At 38.2% G+C, this 21,215-nt stretch overlaps 1 protein-coding gene across 1 annotated transcript; it reads left to right on the plus strand.

The window, feature by feature from the left end:
- Positions 1-5,681: 5,681 nt before the first annotated feature.
- Positions 5,682-19,859, plus strand: bcl2l12 (BCL2 like 12). Its single transcript, XM_015012568.2, has 9 exons — positions 5,682-6,265; positions 6,476-9,194; positions 11,146-11,317; positions 13,021-13,180; positions 13,686-13,875; positions 14,187-14,291; positions 15,895-15,968; positions 16,260-16,523; positions 17,018-19,859. Exons 3-9 carry the CDS (start codon positions 11,148-11,150, stop codon positions 17,057-17,059), a joined length of 1,005 nt encoding a protein of 334 aa, XP_014868054.2. The 5' UTR covers positions 5,682-6,265; positions 6,476-9,194; positions 11,146-11,147; the 3' UTR covers positions 17,060-19,859.
- Positions 19,860-21,215: the final 1,356 nt, after the last annotated feature.

The raw sequence follows: 21,215 nt of genomic DNA on the forward strand, positions 1-21,215 counted from the left end.
TTGCAAATTTAACCAATAATTAATTTCTAATTTTGTTCTTCTTAAATCTAATGGCATTTCTCCCATTTCTATTTCTAATGCTGCTGTTGGTGTGGTTTTAAATGCTCCAGTACATAATCTTAGTGCCTGATGTTGGATAATGTCTAATTTAACCAGATGTGTTTTAGCTGCTGAACCGTAAACTAAACAACCAAAGTCTATGTTGGATCTTATCATACCTGTTTCTTCTTTTTCTTCTTCTTCTCTCAGTTTTCTAGTGGACAGTTTGTAGGTGTACACCGCCACCTGCTGGATTAATGTGAGTACTTATCACATGATATTCAGTAACAATCGACCTCAGCTGGTGAAAATGTTTGATCATTTTCACCAGGGGCGCAACAACATATTATTCAGGTGGATGCAAAAACATAAATCGTCCCACCCCCCCACGAAGGAAGGTACATAAGGGTTAAGGAGCGTAGAAAACATACAGTCGCTCTGCCATAATAAACAATAAACACTGATTGTGTGATGATGAATTACTACTTTAACTATTTTTTATATCTTTTTCCCTTGTAATGTTCTCTTTATTTCTTTTACTGCAGCAAGCTTTTTCCATTTCATGACTCTTGTCGTTTCTCTGCATAACTCTTGTTTAATTTGATGAAGCTCTAAAATACTAACTAAATAATAAAACCAAATACTTGCTCCTTATTTTCCCAGAGATGTCATAGTCTGAAAATCCTGCTAATCATGGGTATTTCTGACTTCGTTATTCTCTGTCTGCAGCTCGTGCTGGACCTCCATCAGCAGAGGTCGCTGTTCCGCGAAGCTTCCATTACTGTTTCCCGCTTCAACAGTCAGTCAACCTACTTGCTTCCACCTCGTAAGAGGGTCACTTTTCCATGTTTATTGCAGTAGTTCTCCTGCACATTTGCACAAAGCTCTATGCATAGACGGTTCTAGGGGAACCAACAGGAGCCATAACAGTACTGGCCCCTGCTATGGCCCCTGTACTGATGAGATAATATTAAATCAGTGTCTAATAATGATAGGTGCTGAGATAGAAAATGTAATCTTGGACCAATTATATTTTTTTCCTTCGCAGTTTTACTTTCACAAAGGATTAAAAATTAAGGTGTTGTTTTCCTGACTTCAGCCATATTGAGAAAAGATCAGAGTTTTCAATCTATAGCTGCAATTGGCTCTTTGGCCCTCTGCCTCACATTAAACGATGAAACATTCCCCTGCTTTTTGTTTCATTCTTTTGTTATGTGCCACCCTAAAAAGGCACTGGCCCCACCCTGGCCCCTGTGGTAAATTAGGTCTAGAACAGCTACTGGCTGCATGATTAATTAAATCCTTTGTTTTCTGACCAAATGTTTGCCAACACACTGGAATTAAAAGAATCGTCTCTCTATGCCTTTCTTGATATAGCTGAGTGTTTCATGAGAGTATAGTTTATATTTTTCTTACCTAGGATTTGAAGCACAAAAAAACCCCAAAAACATTTACAGCGGTACTAGTCCTGCTAATTATCACACTTCAGACTTCAGATGGTGTGTTGTTGCCAGTTAGACAAATGTTTTCAAATGATAAAGAGAGAAGTAGACATTTTCTTCTGCCAGTGGCTTGAAAGTGAAATCCTTCCAGACAGTGCAAATTCCATGACTTAGGTTTAGTCTAAACCATGAGGAGTTTTACTTAATATAAAACAAATATGAGTACACTGAATGAACCCACATGCAACCAAGTAATGACCTGATGATAATTAGTGTTTAGTTTAATTCAAGCATAGCTGGAGCTGTTCTGCTTTTGGCATCAGAGGTTTATTAGAGAACATCAGAGAATGAAGAGCAGCATGAAGACCAGGGGACGCAGCGCCAGGTCAGGGAGGAAGTTGTGGAGAAGCAAGGTTCTCCACAATTTCCTATAACCCAAACATTGAACATCTCCCACAGCTCTGGTCAGCCTGTAATCTGAACATGACATAAGAGGTAAATCAAGGACAATCCTGTCACCTATCAAAAGGTTTAGATCAAAGCATTCATGTGTCTGAATGATCCAGTCAAAGTCCAGACTAAGTACAATAGAAAATTTGTGGTAAGATTTAGAAAGTGATGTTCACAGACACTCTCCCTTCAGTCTGACTGAGCTTGAGTTAGTCTGTTGATGTGTAAAGCTATTGGAGACTTTTATCAAACGACCTGTAATTGGAGTTGGAACTGCAGCACAATATTGACTAATACACACTCTACTAAAATCAGTGGCGCAACTGCACATTATTCTGATGGATGCGAAAACATAAATCGGCCCCCCCCCCCCGACCCCCCTCAGGAAGGAACGTACGTTAGCGTAGAAAAAAATACACCCCCCACCCCGAGGCGAGGGGTGAGAGGGTGAAGGAGCGTAAGGCGCGCTGAAGTGTATGGAAAAACATAATCTGCGCGCAGCCCCTCCAGACAGGGTTTTGGCGCCACCTCTGGTGCTGCGCCCCTATGCGTTGCATGCGCTGCATACCCACTTTTTGCGCCACTGACTAAAATACATAAACGTTTGTAGTTTGAATGTAAAAAAGTGTAAAAAAAAGTTCAGCAGGCACGAATACTTTGAAAAGGCACCGATAACATTAATCCACAAAAAGTAATTTAAGGACATCTTCCAACCTGGTGCATGTGTTGAGAGTGATTTAAAGATGCCACTGCTCTGATTGAACTGTCTAGCTGGGCAAAGGAGATGCTGCTCCATCACTACATAACGAACACCTGCTGGAAATCAAAAAATGTGAGTCACAGGCTGGTGGTGAGAAAACTGGTATTGTGCTGAAGCAGCTGTGATGGTCGCAGTGCCTGACTTTCCCTTATAAGTCTTGTTTTATTCAGCAGCATTTCCTGTCTGTCTGACTGAGCTTCCTGTTTGCAGATCCATACAATCGTTTCAAAGCCACCGCATTCACTCAGTCAGATGGCTGAAACCTGACAGAGCCTACATGCCAAAAACAGGAAAGCAAGGGCAACTCTTTCTGCAGAACAACCTGAAAGAGATAAAGAGAGCTAGAAAGACAGGCAGACAGAAAGAAAGAGGAAAGAAAAAGAAATAAAAAAGCAAGCAAGTAGAAAGAAAAAGTGATTTGTTGCCTTTTTTCTGCTATATTAAGGGAATCTATGTTGAGAACAGTCAAAAAGACACAAATATGTAAAGAATAACAAACTAAACCCAGGAAGAGTCTCATCTCCTCACACAGATAAACTCCCTTTGCCCTGAGGCCACCGTTGCAGCAGGTCCAGACTGGACCATATAAGGTCTGACATTCTAAGACTGTTTCACTGCTTTGGAAATGCAGTTTGGAGTTAATGAGCTGGTAAGAATGGCAAAGCTGATGCTAAACAAGATAATAAGTTGAATCAGACTTCTTACATAAACAGCTATCCCCCGTGGATACCCCACCCAGCAGTTAACTCAAGACCACTTCTCTTTATCTGCACGCTTTGAACTTGAGGACGTTATCACGGCATGTACAGAACATCTTCTTGGTGTGTAGCACAAGTATGATTATCTGAGATATACCAGTAGAAGACACATTTCTACAATTCCTCTGATCTTTCTAAGGTTTGTATTCCTTTAAATGTGTTGATGATCTGATTTGTGACAGACTTTTGATTAACCACACATGGCAAGACAGATTGATCAGAAATACCCCAACTCCATTGGTTTCATTGTAGACTATCTTAGAACCGAGTTATAATTCATTGTATCAACATGTTAAAATAAGACTTTGATTAATATTATGTAAACAAAGTTCTTTTGCGCCTCGAAACATGGAACTGCAGTTCCATGTTTCAAATAGGTGCATCTATATTGCGATCCATTGATGTATTTATTGAAATAAATACACTAACCAATCAATCAGTCAAACAATAAGTTTATCTGTGTTTCAGCAACAAGGCAGTTCAAAATGCTTTACATCATGAAAACTCAAAAAAGTCCTAAAAACATCATACAAATGTATACTGACTGAAACACAAATGGGTAATGAAATACAGGTTTCCATCGCAGGATTTCATTAAATTCAAGGCCTTCAAAATGTGTGCAGCGAAAAACAACTGATAGGTTTGAATTTTGTTTGTTTGGGCTGGTCACAAAATGAGAGGAACAAGAATCCAGCTGATCAGAGGACATTAATAAATATTTTGACACATAAGCAATATTTGACAGTTTTGACAGATTTTGAATGGTTCAAGGTAGAGATAGGTTGAAAGGGTTGATGCACAGTGGCCATGATGGATTCTGGTGTTCATGTAGAAACAGAACTAAACAGTGACAAGAATGAATCTGTTTAATCCTGTTTGAAGTTCTACATCTTTTAGTTTTTGTGCAACTTTACCATTCATAAATGAGTAAAAGCTGTAATCTACCTGGATCGCCTCAAATGTTTGTGATATGCCATTGATCTCTCTTCTGATAGCAAGGCTCACATGGTCGGTTTGAAACTTCAAGCAGCAGACAGCCCTCCTGGGGAGGAAATGACCAAAAATACAAAATAACAAAAATGGTGAACAGACCTCTATCTCATTTAAAAACTTTGGCAGCAATAGCTAAAAGCAATCTTAAAAAACATGTTTTCCTGTCTTACTTTAACATTTCAACCATAACAAATAAGGTGAATTCAAGAACTTCAGTGTCTAAAATGGTTGTAGATTTTTTTCAAGACCTTCTTTAAATCATTCTGAGGTACTGAAAATGGGCTCATGCATCAGGCTTTTTTTAATATACATGGTATTATAACAAATAGAAATGTTTGTTTCTTAACAACCCTTCTAATTAAGGGTGCACCGATTGCAGTTTTCTGGCCAATCACCTATTACTGATCTAGTAAAAATCCTGACCTGCTGATTCCGATTTTGGTCGATACCAATTTTTTTTGTCTAAAATGTTTCTAAATGGAGCAAGAAAGTTAATGAGTTGCCAACAGTGAGGTGACTATTGTTAACTGCGAACATATAGACCTGATCTGGTGGGCCAGTCTGTTAGTCAACCCTCTCTCACAGCAGAGCAGAAGAAGGTAACAGTTGATTTAAATACCTTTGCTGAGGTAGATATAATTGGTAGTTATGATCAGCTTCACATGTAAAAATCAGCACCGATAAATAGGCTGGCCAATAAATCGGTGCATCCCTACTGCTAACCATTTAACAGAATCTCACTTCAAAAATCTTAACCTATACCTTGAAGGACAGGACTTTTCAACACCTTAACTGTCATGAGGACATCATTGACCAACATGTAAACATTGATGAATGGTAAAATGAATAACTGATCACTGCATTCAGTTGTCAATGTTCCAGCTTTACTTTCCCACTGACTGATACGAAGTGGTAAAATTTGAAGTTTATTCTTCTAAGGAAAATTATTTGAAGGATCTTGTTCACTAGATGATCTTTGTAATCCTTGCAGAGGATTATGAAGAGGATTAATTCATAACAATGAATGAGTTAATCTATAAAATTATTATGGAATATAACATGGAAAAAAAAATCACTGTACTTACTCATCTGACACTGAAACTGGTCTGCACAGTCAATAATAACATACGTGTTCATGATGGAATTTATTTATTTATTTATAGGAGCAGTTTGTGTTCATTAACACTGAATGAGACCTTTACATCTCCAAAGATAAGGTCCTGGTCATTAGAGACACCCGTGATGTTCTATCAAATTCTGCATCAGCTCTAAACAAACTAACTTGTGGGATTTCTGGAAGAGTCCACAGGTGAGAAAAAGAGGGAACATTACTAACAAAGGTGGTAATCTGCAGCTCACTGTCAGGCTTCACCTTCAACTCCATTTGTCCTTTAAGATTCATTTGAATTCAAACATCAACTAGAGTGATTTTCAGTTTTTTTTTTTTTTTTTTTTTTTTTACGCTGACCCATCTGTGAACTCTGTAACTGTACTCAGAGTCATCAAACTTCAGCATCTCTTCATCTCATTCCCCTCCCCCTTCTCCTGCTTGTGGTCTCTGGGTGTTTGTTGTTAGTTTCCTGTCACAGAGGAAGTGCCTCACCCTGCTGCCTGGTTCCTTATTGGCCACACCTTTGAGGGACTGTGATTTTTTTTGCAGGGGAGCAGATAGATAGAGGGACCGGAGTCAGGATCTGAGGACAGGAGTGTGAGATGTGGCAGAGGTCAGATCGATGCACAGGATGGTTCAACTGGAGATGACTGAGAGCTGGAGGAAGGCAACAAGTTTCTGGCAGGCAGGAAATGGCTTTGTGTTGCAGAAGGTAAGCATGCACAAAACAGCTTCACGAAGAACTGAGCTCAGTATTTACCTTAGAAAAAAGAACGATGTGTTTTTAAAAAAATATATTTTAGATTTTCTTGATATATTCAAGAGTTTTGTTACAAGTTTTCTCACTTTGTTTTACTTGTGTTATGGTTAAGGTCTGATGTATTTAAACAATTCAACTGAATTATTCTTTTTTCAACTCTAGCACTCCTTATTTGAAAGCAGATCAGCATAGGAGTGTGCTGCAGAGAAGGGAGGGTATGCAGTACAAGACTTTGACTAGGACTCAGAGCTCAGCATCAACAGAACTTCTCCCCAACCTGATAAACATTTCATCATCTACTCTAATGGCATTTGTGAGTTTTTGTTGTTGTTTGTTTTGGTCAATGTTCTTCATTCTTGGTCTGGTCACTCCCAATCCTTGTACCAGTGCCTTGATTTTATTGACGCTGGACAGGTTTGGGAGGCGCTGTGCCAAAGACTGCCGCCTTGCTCTCCTCCATCATTTCCACATGAAATAAAGATGTGTCCATTCTTACATCAAAACCTATTTGAACTGATGAATTTGTCCTGTTCTTGCTTTTCTTTATTTTTTGTGATTTTCAAGAGAATCTGTTCCTTAGAACAAATAATTTTTTAACTTCATGACTGTGACATGTATGACATTTATGACATGTGGTGTAGCATGAAGTTGACTGAAAAGCATTTTAATAAATTCTTAAACTGGTGTTAAAAAAAATATCTCTTTTGCATTAATGTACTTTTTCTTGCAAAATGTTGCAAAGTTTTCAGTATGGACCAGAATGGAGGGGAGTTTTCAGTATGACATTGATCAAATATGAATATGAAAATGATTTAGGAGGATGTTGGTGAATGTTGATGAGTGCTTAGACCATCATGATTTCAGACTGCTAGCAAACTTGGAGACCCACTTGGGTAAACCAGGTAAGCCTGATCAATCTGAACAGAAAATTTAAAGGGGCAGTTTCATGTAAAATTTTCTTTTTAAAAACTGTACATTGTGTGATGTTATTCAGGAGTCATCAAAAACCTGAAATGTTGCTGTGATTCTTTCATGCATGTTTGAGAAATCCTGTAATCTCCATGGCAAAACACCAGGGTGGATCGAGCGTCAGCTCCTCCTCACAGCTGGAGTTTCTAAACTTCCCAGGGTTTGCCGTACAGAGCAGCCCTCCTTCACTCAGCTCCTTCAGACTAGCCAGCAGTAATTAGCAAACAACTGGTGGAACTGCTGAGCTCATTACAGGAGCTACTTCTCAGTAAAACGCTGGTAAAAATGTTGTTAAAGGGTTAAGAGAGGAGGCATGCTGTGACTTCCTGAAATGGAGTTTTAGTGAGAACAAGAGTTTTTAAAGAGACAGAGGGCCAATTTCAAGGGGTTAAATTACAAAGTCATATTTGATATGAACAGCATTTTTATGACAATGGAAATTAACATGATTATTTGATTGTGATATAAAATGGCAACATGTGCCTGGACAACACATAATACTGCCACTTTAACATCTAATTAATAGCATCCATCACCCGCTTGTACTTGCAAGATTGGTGGCAGAGAGGAAGGGGTCAGGGCATAGGAGTGGTGGTGCTCGTCTCTAGTGGTGATTGGGTGAGAGATGGGTTACACCCTGGACAGGTCACCAGTTCATCATAGGCCAACAAAGACACATGCACATACTAATACCAAAGGGAAGTTTTAGAAAGACCTATTAAACTGAAGTTTCTGGACTGTCAGAGAACCTGACAGATAAAGTGAAACACACTGATTAGCTTCGTCATGACAGCAAGAGAGCATCCAACAGCTTCCTCACAGCCGATGTGTTTGGAGCAGAGACAATGGGCGTAAAGAAGCTGGTTTGAGTTTCATAGGAGCTGCCTTATTTGCATGATTGCATTAACTCAGTGGCTGCAGCTTTATCAGATGCTCATATTTTGTTGGAATATCCTGTTCTGCCACATTCCATGCCTGTTGCCATCTGTTTCATACAGAAAAAAAAACATATGGGTAAAAAAAAAACAGTCTGTATAGCGTAGAGTTTTTCCCCCCATACCATCACCATATGTAGGCTAGGCTTGAATGTTATTTAAGAAAAAATACATTTCATGCAGAAAGTTATAAATGGTCACAGATGAATAAGTTTGTCTAGTGTCTTAGCAACATCTAGAGAAACTCATGCATGTATTTATCTTTAGTTGCACTGTTTACTGCAACAGTGTCTTCACAGACCTGCCTAAAATTATCAATCCTCCAGTTGCAACTGATCCAAAAAGCTGCTGCTAGCGTTGTGACTAAAACCAGGAACATAGAGAACATCACCCAGTTCTAAAGTCCTTCCACTGGCTCCATGGAGGTCAAAGAATAGACTTGAAAATATGGTTGTTTGTTTATAAGCCACTGAACGGCTTATCACCACAATAAATTAAAGATCTACTGTTGTTGTCATGCATACAAAACCACACTAATTCCCACCATTATTATTTATTAAAGATGTAGCCAACATTGAAATGGTAGTGAAAAACTAAGCATACCCTAGAACCTAAATTTGTACACAATTTATAAACCTTACTTACGTAGAAAGTACTTCCTTTTTGTTATTATTGCTGTATTGGTGTTTAAGGCTAACGGAGACACAAATACAACACAGATAAATTAGCATGTTCTTTGTGTCTTCACATGTGAAAAACAAGCGAAAGTAAAAAAAACAACAACATAAAAACAAAAGACTCAAAGACAGACTACATTCTATTTTTCAGCGGTATCAGGAGGAGACACCTGATTGGCTAATCCAGAGTAGCTCCTCATTTTGCCGAGTTGTCCAGTAAAGCTGCGCAGACCGACTCCAGGAGTCAGGACAACAACCAATCTCCGGTTGGTTGCTGTTCGACAACCGAAACACAAGCAGGTAGGTTGGGTGGTTTCAGTGCAGTTTTCCTTCATTTCAAGCCCAGAATAATTACAGCAATGTTATTATGAAGTTATTATCAACAGTCTGTGTGGAAAAAGTTTCGTTCTGAGTCACTGAGATTCTGTGTCCCTAACTAAAAGTTCGGTTCAGCTAAACTCATAGCTGGCATGTTGCTTTCAATAAGATGTAACATTAGCAAATTCATTCAGCTGTTACGGCTGTTGGTACTCCTTTCTGCGAGGTAAAGACAGATTTCTTGAGAGCATTTCCTCGTTGTAGAGTTGTTTAGTTTCTTCACTAGCCGCCCGGTGTTCAGCCGAAACCGACTCGGCTGTTCTCGGTGCTTTCCGGGGCCTCCATTGAAATGAGTGAGGGCTCAGTTCTCTGTTCTTTTACTTACACTGTACTCTGTTTTACACCATTCAGGCATAACGTTATGACCAGTGATAGTGTGTTTCACTTCATCTGACAGACGAAGTGAAACACACTCGTCATGGCTGCCGTTAGCAGTTGGGCTAGATTGAATTTAATTAGATTTAATTAGACAGCCAGAGAACATGATTTCCTCAGACCTGATGTGTGGGGCCATCTTGAGATGGTCCATCCTGACAGGACAGCAGAACTGCTCACTTATCAGCTGAGATATCCTGTTCTAAACGGTCCCAATATGCTGTCTTATGTTCCACACAAAGTCTCTGAAGTCTTTAAACATTAACTATAGCATATTCAGACATAGACAATTTAATAACAAAGAAATATTATAGCATGATGACTCAGGTGTTCCAGTTAGAAGTCCCATAATTAAATAAGGCATTATCATCATTAACACTATAATTAAAGTTTTAAGTTGTCAGAAAGACAGAGCCGTACAAGTCATATTTTCCTAGTAAAGTCTCAAGTTTCTAATGAGTGAAATAAACATTTTCACATTAAATCGATGACATCTCATCTACATAACCATGATGCACTGTAGGTTAGGAATCTACACCTGTACTGTTTTATCTTTGTTGGCTAAATTACAAAACATCTTCACAAATATATGTTAATATCTATAAGCAATTATATTTTAGTAATGTAATCCATCTATAAATCTTCTAAAGGCTGATTTATAGATGTACCCTATATTTGTAAATAGGGTACAAATATTTATATGCGTAATAGGGTAATATCAACCCTATTACAAATATAAATAAGCATTTATACGCTAAGACAAATATTTGAAAGTGATTAAAACCTGCTCATACTGAATTTCTGAATGAATCAGCTGCAGTCTGGAGCTCACTCTGCCTTTCACTCTTCATTACATGAGATAAAAACTAAGACTTAATCTCAGACCACGAGCCTAAGTCAAGTTTCAAGTCTTTCTTTTCCTTGTGAGATAAGTGCAACTCGAGTTGGAGTTTCAAACTTGATTCACATTTCTGAGTAATGATTCCACATCCTTGATTTGTCAGCACAAACTACAGGCTTCCAGAGTCCTGAACATCTTCTACTTCATCTCTTCATCAGACGTGTTCTTCAGGTGTCTGGTGACTGGGATTCCTGCCAAACCCTAATCTATGCTTGGTGACATATTCCTACACTAAATCTCAGAAAAATCCTATTGAACTTATAGAGTCATAACTAGAAATAAAGGAGCACAGAGTTTATAAAACAACATTTGAAGTAGCTCCTTTATTAATTCAAGGTGTAAACAGTGTAAACAGTGTGGATGGAGGTAAAGCACAGCATCAGCACAGGGTGGAGAAGGGAAGCTCCACCAATGTGAATTGTCCTGGGGGGAAATAAAAACTAAAAGACAGTAGACTAATGCTGCAATAAAAAGTCTATTGATTTCCTCATTGTGACGGAGCTATGTCTGACTGTTTTGTAATTTTAAAATTGCAGAGATATAGTTTTATTTCTCATGTCTCTGAAGTTCTCTGCTTTCTGTCTGCTTTCCTGTCAGGGATGTCGGAGCCTGCAGATCGTAGATGTTCCGTCTCGTCTGTCTCTCTGATTGAGATCAAGACTGAGACGCATCGAGTCCTCCAGGCTTTTCTTGAACGAACCATCTCTACCCCCCACAAAGACAGGCCTGGCAGGATAGCAGGAGCCTATGATGATCATAACAAGCACAGGTAAAGCCGGCATTTAAAAAACTCTGCATTGGTGTTTGAGCAATATTTTATAATGTAGTTACATTTTTAATTATTTTGATTTCATTTTAATTTATTTTCATATTTTTATTCTGTATACTTTTACTGTCAATGCTTTTAATTGTGTGCTTTTTTAATATTGTTAATATTTTTATTTTACAATTTTCTCTTTTTTTGTGTTATTTTTCAGCATGACTCTCTTTTGTTTCTCTTTTGAAAAAAGGAAAAATAAATCTCTTTTATTTGGAGTTTTCTGATTGAAAGTTGAAGTGCCTGTCTTATTTTTCCTTTGAAGTGTTTGTGAGCAAAATTTTATTGTTGGGTATTTTTTCTACCCTAGACTCTTCATAGATTTGATATGATTTCAGTTAAGAAGTTATGATATGATTATTGACACTCAAGACTCCAGTATTAAAAAGACATACACCTTTAGGTCTGAGTGAAAGATTTAAAGTTGAAATATTTTAAAAATAAAAGCAAAAGTTTGGAGAAAGCTATGTGTACTTTAAAGGTCCACTGCTTCCTTGAACAAACTCGCATGTGTCTGTGGGTTTTACAGAAAATGTTCAATACATTCCAAGGTTTCTCCCAGAAAACATGCTAAGCTCGGTGGTTGGGCCCTCGGTGGTTGGGTGCCGTGTTTTTGAGTTAAAAATGGTTTAAGGGCACAGGAAATATGAAAATATCACTTGAAAATTATGTGTTATTGGAAGATTGGAAGATTAATATCTGAACACCAACTATAAAGTCTGAAAAAATGCAGACATTAAAAAAAAACTTAAATAAATAAGCAATGTTAAGCCTGGTGGGAGCACAAGTTAAGCCTGGTGACCCGCCAGTCTTATAATACACTGGGGGAAAACCTGTATTTAACATACAAAATCAGTCTCAGATTTTGAGAATTCATCTGATCAGTTCTGCCTGTTTTGAGCTCATTTAGGAATGCGATGTTTTAGATTGAAACTTTATTCATCCCTTTGGGATTTACCCTCAGGGAAATTGTGGTTCTAAATGTAGTCCTAAAATAGAACTTTTAGGACTGAAATCGAAATTTTAGGATTACATCGCAATTATGCAAATAAGCTGCTGCTGGCCACGCCCTCCCAACTCAGTGAAAATGGCCTCAAACAGATGGACAGTGGTACAAGCAAACATCTTTTACCCCAAAGAGGACTCAGAAACACAATAAGTCAGCACAAAAACAGTTTTTTCTCACAAATGCAACCTTTTTTTTAAACATATATATTTAAAAACATATATATGTTTTTTAGTTTAGAGGAGAAACAAACAAACAAACAAACCCATTTTCTGCTTCCAGGAGCCATTGTGCAGTAGTGAGGAATTTTTTGACTCCTGTCAGAAATCTTGTGAGGGTCGTCTGACCAAGCCTGGTTTATGGGGATATTATTATAATCTATTTCTCTGGTTTTTAGTGACATGGTGTGAACCTTAATTTAATAGTTCCATTATAAAATATGGAACTATTGAATTAAATATGGATTGAATTTTTGAATTTTTTGTATTATATGAAAATTACAAAATTTATGATGCTTTTATTAGGCACTGTACATCAATACTGCTTTACTTAGTTTAAATTCCATTTTTCTGAACTAAAATTTGAAGAAATTTTTACATGTAATTTCTGAACTAAGCTGATTATTCAAAACATGTATTTTTCATACTAGCTCATCGCCACAGTCTAAACGAAAGGACGGAGCAGATGCTCAAACGGAAAAAGAAGATGACAAGAAGACTGGAATCAAGGACCTGATGAAGAGGTCCATTATCCGTGGGAAAGGCTCACTGGGCCGGAGCAGCAAGCCCAAACAGTCCCACCCTGCAGAAGTAAGGAACTGTGGCTTTCATTTCACATTTAGTCCAAAATTAGTTAGACTGTCTTTACTGTCTCAGTAAAAGTCATTGCTTTAGTTAAAAAAAAAAGAAATCCATGTTTCTGTTGCATCCTCAGTAATAAATGGTTTTCTTAAGGCTACGGAGAGATTTAGTCCCAGTTGATTTAATCCCCTTTAGGAGTTATTATAATTTGTCACAGATAAATAGTCACAAAAGTTGTACTCACTTCTGGTTTTTTATTTTTAAAAAAGGAATATTTGATTGTGACTCTTCAAACTGATCGTAAAAACTTTAAGACATCAGTTTAACTCCTCCACTAATAGTTTCATCCAAAGCTGCACAATATATTCAGTTACAGTTGCTATCATATTACAATATAATCAATACTACAAAGCTCGTACTGTGAGAGATTAACATCCAGTCAGTGAGGTGAATAATGTATTTCTGGTGATAGAGCATAAATATTCAGTGTTAATATGAAAACTGTTTTTTACAGGACAGCCTCTCGCCCTCCTCATCTTCAGATGAAGAAGAAGTTGAAAAAATGAGGAAGCAAAGACAAGTAATCAAAAGAAAGATTGCTTCGTTTTTCAAAAAGAAATTAAAGGAGAAAAAAGAGGAGAAAGAAGAAAACAAGAAAGAACAAAACAAGAAAGCAGCAGCAGCAAATGAGCCCATCGCTCCTGGTGGGTTCCACTTCACAAACCTCTGAAACACATTTCCCTCAGAACCTTTACCCTTCTGATTATTTTGTGTTTGTGGAAACAACAACTGAACTTATAAGGTAAATAAAAAAAAACAAAGTTAAATTGTGCAAGAGCTTAGCGACCTCGCATTACCACAACGCAAAGAAGCCATTTGCTACTTAAAGGAAGTCATGGCTCTAAAGATTGTTCTTGGAGATGACATTTAGTCTGACTGTTTTAGCAAACTAATACGGAAGGCTTGTCTGCAGAAAATGAATTTTCATCTGTATCTATAATGTTTCGAGAAACAGATCAACTTCCAGAGTTTTACGATGAAATAGCTCAGAAGCTGGAAGACATCATCAAACAGTCCACCAAGATAAAGACGCCAAGCCCAAAACTAAAGCGATCGCCAGGTAACCACACTCACACCTAGTTTTGCTCATGTAGTGCATGTGCACCATATTGGATCATGCAGGAGTTCATTTATTTCAGTGATATAAATCAGTTTTAATTCAAAGTGTGTATTATTTCTCATTAACACACACACACATACACACGCGCACACACACACACACACACACACACACACGTTTGTTTTGCTATCTTTGTGGGGACTTTCCATTGACTTCCATTCATTTCTACTCATTTCTACAGCCTAAACCTTACCGTTACCCTTTTCCTAACCCTAACCATCACATACCTAACCCTAACCCTAACCAAAACTCAATTCATACCTTAGCCCTAACTCTGACCCCTGACCCAAAAACAGGGTTTCCCCTCGTGGGGACCAGGCTCAGGTCCCCACAACGTAGCATATGTCAGGAAAATCGTCCCCACAAGGTATTACAAACAAACGCACACACACACACACACACCCCCCCCCCCCACACACACACACACACACAGTGTATGTTAATAAGCTCTAGCTTTCTTCTGAGAGTCAGATGGTCTTCCTTACTGAAAGTAGTCAGTAGTGCCATTTCACCTGATAACAGAGATATGAAGCAGAAGTTCTCCGTATAAACCCTGCATAGCTAAAGCCAGTGGTTCCCAAACTTTTTTTTCTGCGCCCCCCCAGTGGTTTCCAAACATTTTCTGCGCCCCCCCTATGGATTACAAATGGCTGTCTGGTTGAAATGACGCGTGTGGGGGCGGGGGGGCATAAACTTTTTTGGGGGCAAAATGAATGTACGTAGCTGAAAATAGACACCAACATCGGTAGCCTACAAGGTACTTGTTAAGCTAAAGGTTCTGTATTGATATTAGCTAGTCATCTTTTAGCTAACATTACCTGCATCCAACAGCTTTACTCAACTCAGTCGGTTAGTTTGGAGGGAAAAACTGTGAAAAGTTCTTTGCGTTTTGCTGGTTTGCTGCCGTGATTCTAACACAAACCTACGGAGCTCCGCCCAGCAGCAGCAGCAGGTCTCCTTCACAGGTGTAAACCCAGCGCGAGCGTCGTAGCGCTCATGTTGCGTTTAAAGGCGGCTCGGAAAAACAGGTTACAACATGTTAACAACGGATTAAACAGTTTTAACTGCTGATAAAAGTGACAGAAGACACAAATATGGGAAGTGTGGAAGCCTCTACTGTATCAAATTGACATAGGAATAACAGAGAGTTGGCCGTTCTAAGCATACAGCGCATACCAGCGCATACAGAGTTCATGTTTTTTTTTTTTTTTTTCATCCAGACGGCTTCCCGCGCCCCCCCTGCAATGACACGGCGCCCCCCCTAGGGGGCGCGCCCCACAGTTTGGGAACCTCTGGGGCTAAAGCAAAAAAGACTCAGACTTATTTTATTGTCGTTGCACAAAGACATGACAGTAAAATTGGCAAATAAGGCCTATATTTTGTGTTATTCCTGAAATATTAACATGCACATATTTGTTCTTTGTCAAGATGAGTAGTGGAGGAGGGAAACAGGCGGCCAGTTTTAGTTGGTTCCTGTCAGACATGAGGTCAGTGCTGTAGGATCTGATTGTGGAGCTGAACTGATGTCTCCATATTTCTGCAGTGTATGATAATGAAGTCGTGGTTCAGCAACTGGTGAAGCTGCTGAGTTCAGAAGGAGATGCCATGAACACTAAGGTAGGTCCCATTACATTATAAGTGACATAAAGGTAGAAAATACATTTGTTTATCAAATGTTCAAAGTTCTTTGGTTAAGCTGGAAAACAAGTGAATTTGGAATATTTTAGAAATTCCATAGAAATCTTTATTAAACTTAACAGGAAATAATGATGTAGAACATTTGTATGTTCAGCCTTCTAAACATGGCTTTTATAATGTAGCAAGCATGAACAGACAGTTTAATGTACAATTCAATAAAGATGAAGCTAACAACACAGACTGCTGTCAACCTGTGACTTTCCCCGGCAGATCCAGCAGGATCCAGAGCTGCGCTCCAAACTGTCTCGTCTTTCATACAGATCGTTTGAGCATGTTCTAGACATCTTCGGCAGGAATCAAGTATCTGAAGACCCCCCACTGAAAGCGTCGACCAGTCCAACACTACAGCGAATAGCCATCTCCATGGAGGTGTCCCGGCGCATGGTGACGGCCACAGGAACGCAGCGGATAGAGGGCTACGCAGAGCGCTACATGGACAACTTTATCCCCTGGGTCAAAAGTCATGGAGGATGGGTGAGTGGTCCTATTCAGGTGCATCTCATTAAAATGGAGTATCACTGCAACTGGATATATTGCATTGGATTGGAATAAATATTGGCTATATATTATGTCTATGAACAGTAATACATTAACACTAGCAGTTAATCTAAAATGTTAAACAAGCTAATATTAAATAATGCTGATTAATCGCACCTTGACCTAAAAGCCTCTCTCCTGCGGAGGGTTATGTAGCTCACAGCAGTACAATACATGGTATTGTACAGTGGTCAGCAATGTGAGTGAAAATATGAGAGGAGAGTCAAATGTTTGTTTAAAGTGTATGCATTACATGTGTGTGTGTGTATGTAGTGAATCTGTATAATATGTCTTTAACTTTTTGAATCATATTACTGAAATAAAAAGTTTCTGATGATGCTAATCCACTGAGGTGAGCCTGTAGAACCCAGACAGCGTAAAGCCAAGTTTATTTTCCTCTCAGCTCAAACATGGCTGTGTTTTATCTGCAGGGAAAGGTGCTGGATATAGACAAGACTGAGGAGTGGGATTGATGCCATGAATGTGTGTTTATCATGAACCATGTCTCAAACGGATGATGTCATCTAAAATGGTCCGAGGAGCTGACCAGCAGAGTTTAATCTGACCAGTCACATTACATAGACGTGGTCTCTTTGGTTCCTTCTGCACCAGAGTGCTTCCAGTTTGTGTTTTACATTTAACCACTCAACCAGGGACCAGCTTCTTGTCACTGCTGCTTCTGGCCTTTGTTTTCAAGGACCTGCTATCCTTGAAACTAAAACTAAGTAGCTAAATCCATTTTGTTGTGGAAAAACAAAGAACAAAAACCAAATCGACTGCTTGTATTTTACCTCTTGGATTATGAAGTTCCACAGTGAGACTTGAGATGTTTTACAGCAGCTTTTATTGTAAATAGCAGAACTACTGGAGAAGCTAATTTACTAAGTTATATTTTAAACTGACAAAGCTCATGGAAAATATGCTAAAGATTATGGGGTGCCATTTCTAAAGTTACACACAAAATTTAACACATTGATTCATTTTGAAAGTCATATTTTCACAATTTCAACATTCGTTTATAAATGTCAGAGTTTCAAGCTAAATATTTAATTAGCAAGCTAAATATTTAGTTCAAAGCTAAACATTTAGTTAGCTATTTAAATATTTAGCGTAGAGATAAATATTCAGTTAGAAAACAAAATATTTGAAATATTTAGTTTGAAGCTAAATATTTAGCCAATACGCAAATTCACTTGCCGATGACTGAAAAGTGGACTACCAAAATAAAAGCGGGGTCTTGCAGACCTTGTATAAACTAATGCTGGTGAGACTGATTCATCTCAACTGTTTTTCATGTCACGTCTTCATCATTGATTGCAGTGACGAGTCAGCTTTGAAGGATTCAGTCTCACCAGCAGGAAGTATTTTGGTAGTCTACTTCCAGTTCTCCATATGTGCATTTTCATATTAGCTAATTACCTACTTTGTTAACTAACTAAATATTTTGTTTGAAACGCTTACATTTATAAATTAATAGTGAAGTATTAAAAATATTAATTAAAAAATCAGTCCCCATTTCCCCCCCTATGACAGGTTACATAAGCCAAATTATTCATTTTTATCTGTGTAGCTTTACAAATGGCACCACATGCAAGATGCTCACTTTAATCTGTGCAAAGAAAGGACCGGTATGACATTCTCACGGTATGATAGAAAAAATACCAGTTTCATTGTATTTCAGTATTTAAACACAAATTTGATGAAGAACAAAATTGATCAAATGATCTGTCTTTTTTCTTTAACAGAAAAGTAACATGTATTCCTTGTACTGCTAACAAGCATACCCTATTCCAGTTGCACTAATGTAAGTTATAACATTGATCAGTTGTTGATCAGCATGTCAGGTCAAGCAGAAAAAAATAGAATCCAATGAATTTAGTTGTAGATTTCAAGCGATTATTGTGCAGAATATTTTTCCTCTTATTTGTTTAGCTCTTTATAGAGGAACACAAACATAAGTGAGCAGTCATTCAGGCCTGAGGGGATGGAAGGGTAACTTTTCTCTCAAAACAGCTGAAGAAAAAACTGCAGCAGCAGTAAAGTACTCTAGAGGGGAAAGTTTAGTGGTTTTGAAACAGTAAGTTTTAACACACTGTAACCGTGGAACCGGCTCAGGACTCTGCAGCTGTCTCTTCACCAGCCAGAGCTGATTATGCGGAACATGCTCTGATCGAGGAGCATGTCAACATTCCAGAGAGTGCAATAATTCCAAAGCCTTTTTCTGCCATTGGTTGCATCAATGCATTTAAAAATGAAAATGATGTGATTCAGATCGACCCCACCTCTGAATATAAACAGCTTATCCAGAAATGGCTTTGGAAAAAAGTTGAAAACATGAAATGTTTGGGAAAATTCAGTGATTGCTGATATTTACTTACCTAAGTGCAACTCACTGATGGTCAGCTCATAAGTCTGACCTGATATTATTTTTAAAGATGTAAAAATCAGTTAACATTTACAGTATGGGTTAAAATACAGCCACAGACTCCTCATTGTGAGTGAGCAGATGAGTTAAATAGCTTCTCTTATACAGTACATATGTTTATGCTAAGCAACATTATTAATCTTGTGATGTTCATACTCCAAGTGTCAGCTGCTACTGTCAGTACTGTAATATGATCACTACTTTATTATCAATTTTTTTCTGTGTTTTTTTTAAATAATAAAAAATAAAACTAAACATTTCTTAATGCAAAAATATTCAGGGTTATTGGATCAGGAATTTGTGGAACATGTTTACTGTAAAGACCTTTTTGTAATAAATCTGTTCATTAAGAGTTCTTTTAGTCATAATCGAAGGGGAAATGTCTTTTACTTCCAAATGTAATCATATTGATAGATGAAACAAAAAGTAAGTTATACTTGTCTATGCTTTACTACATTTTGTTTACATTATGTTTAATAATAATGTATGGTAAATAATGTGAATAAGTGTTTATTTTCCTGTAGTGTTTGCTGCGCTCAGCACTGAGCCTGCTGTGTTCTGGTTAACCAGCAGCAGGAGGCCTCAGCACCTCTCAGCCGTCCGTAACACAACCTACATTCTGTAATGCATTAAATGAAGAAGGGAAACTGTGACGTTTGTTGAATTATCATTGTGTTTTTTTATTGCAGTTTACCTTAGTCATATTAGGCATAGTAGAAAATGTTGTATGTATTTATTTATTGCCAGTGAAACTGCTGATGTGGAGGATCATGTACTGTAGATGTCCAACCTCTGTAACTGACTAAATGCTGATATGTCTTTTATTAAACTCTAAAGATTATATTGATGACTTGACTCTTGTGCTTAGTTTTTCTGTAATATACCAGTCCATCATTTTGGATATGTTAAATTCAACCTCTAGAAAATGTCTAACAGGAGTATTTATTCACATCTTTAATTTGTAAAATGTTTTAAATTCCACAGTTAAACATCTCAGATGTCCCTGTTTGTTGTTTGGTTCAGGCAGAGACCTGGTGACCTAAAGAGAACAGTAGATCTAAATAGATGAATCTACAAACAACCATTGTGCATATCACCATCTAGTGGAAGTGATTGGGAACTTCCGTGGAATCAGCTGATACTGACAGTCAGAAGCTTCAGAGCAGCAAACCGTCTGTAAGCTTCATGGAATGGCTTTCTTTGGCAGAGCAGCTGCACCCACATCACCAAGTGCAGTGCAATGAGTCTGATGCAGTGGTGTAAAGCAGTGTTTTTCAAAGTGGGGGCCACGGCCGCAAGGGGGCGCTAGTGGAGCCTGATAATGTTGGTGGGAACATGAGAAAAAATGGAATCCAAATGTAATCTGTTTTTAAATCACTGTTATAAAATATAAGTTAAAATAACTTCTTCAGTCTTTATTTAACCTGGATAAAACTCCTCAAAGTCAAAGATCTCTTTTACAAGAGTGCCCTGACAACTTATTGATGATGGAGATCAAGATAGTGTTGCCCTGCGACAGACTGGCGACCTGTCCAGGGTGACCCCGCCTCTTGCCCGGAACGTTATCTGGAGATAGGCACCAGCACCTCCTGACCCCACTAAGGGACAAGGGTGTAAAGAAAATAGATGGATGGAGATCAAGATAGAAATAGCCCTTATTGTCCTACGGAGGGGAAATTCAGAAAAACAATGTTTAACATGGCCGCCTTTCTGATAGGCTGCCAGCCAAATGTATCACGTTGCTTTGCTCCTCAAGCTAGAAATGGAAAAGTAGAAAAACACCAGAGGAACCGTCCAGCAGCCCTGCTGCAAAAAAACTAAACTGTGGAGAGGAAATAAACTTTCATGGGATTAATTTAAAAATCTGTAATTTTCTTATCAAAAAAGAGGCTTATGGTGGAAAATCTTATCTGGTAATATATTCAACATATTTTAATAAAGTCATAATATATTACCTGCTAACATTTTCCAGGTAATATGTTATGACTTATTACCACTTCTAGGTCTACCTCGCTAGTCTTGGGTTGAACATCTTTTTGCCTTCAGAACTGTTGCAGCTGGTATTGATTCTCCTGTTTCTTGGTGGCAGGAGAGGCAGAGAAATGAGGATGTGAGAAAATGATGAACCGTTTCTGAAACTGGTCAAAATGTTTCTTTGTATCAACAGTTCAAAGTCACTGGAACAGCTTTTCTTCCTCATTTTT

Source organism: Poecilia mexicana, unplaced genomic scaffold, assembly GCF_051168715.1.
Source record: "Poecilia mexicana isolate PSO_F unplaced genomic scaffold, ASM5116871v1 scaffold_8, whole genome shotgun sequence".
Taxonomy (NCBI): domain Eukaryota; kingdom Metazoa; phylum Chordata; class Actinopteri; order Cyprinodontiformes; family Poeciliidae; genus Poecilia; species Poecilia mexicana.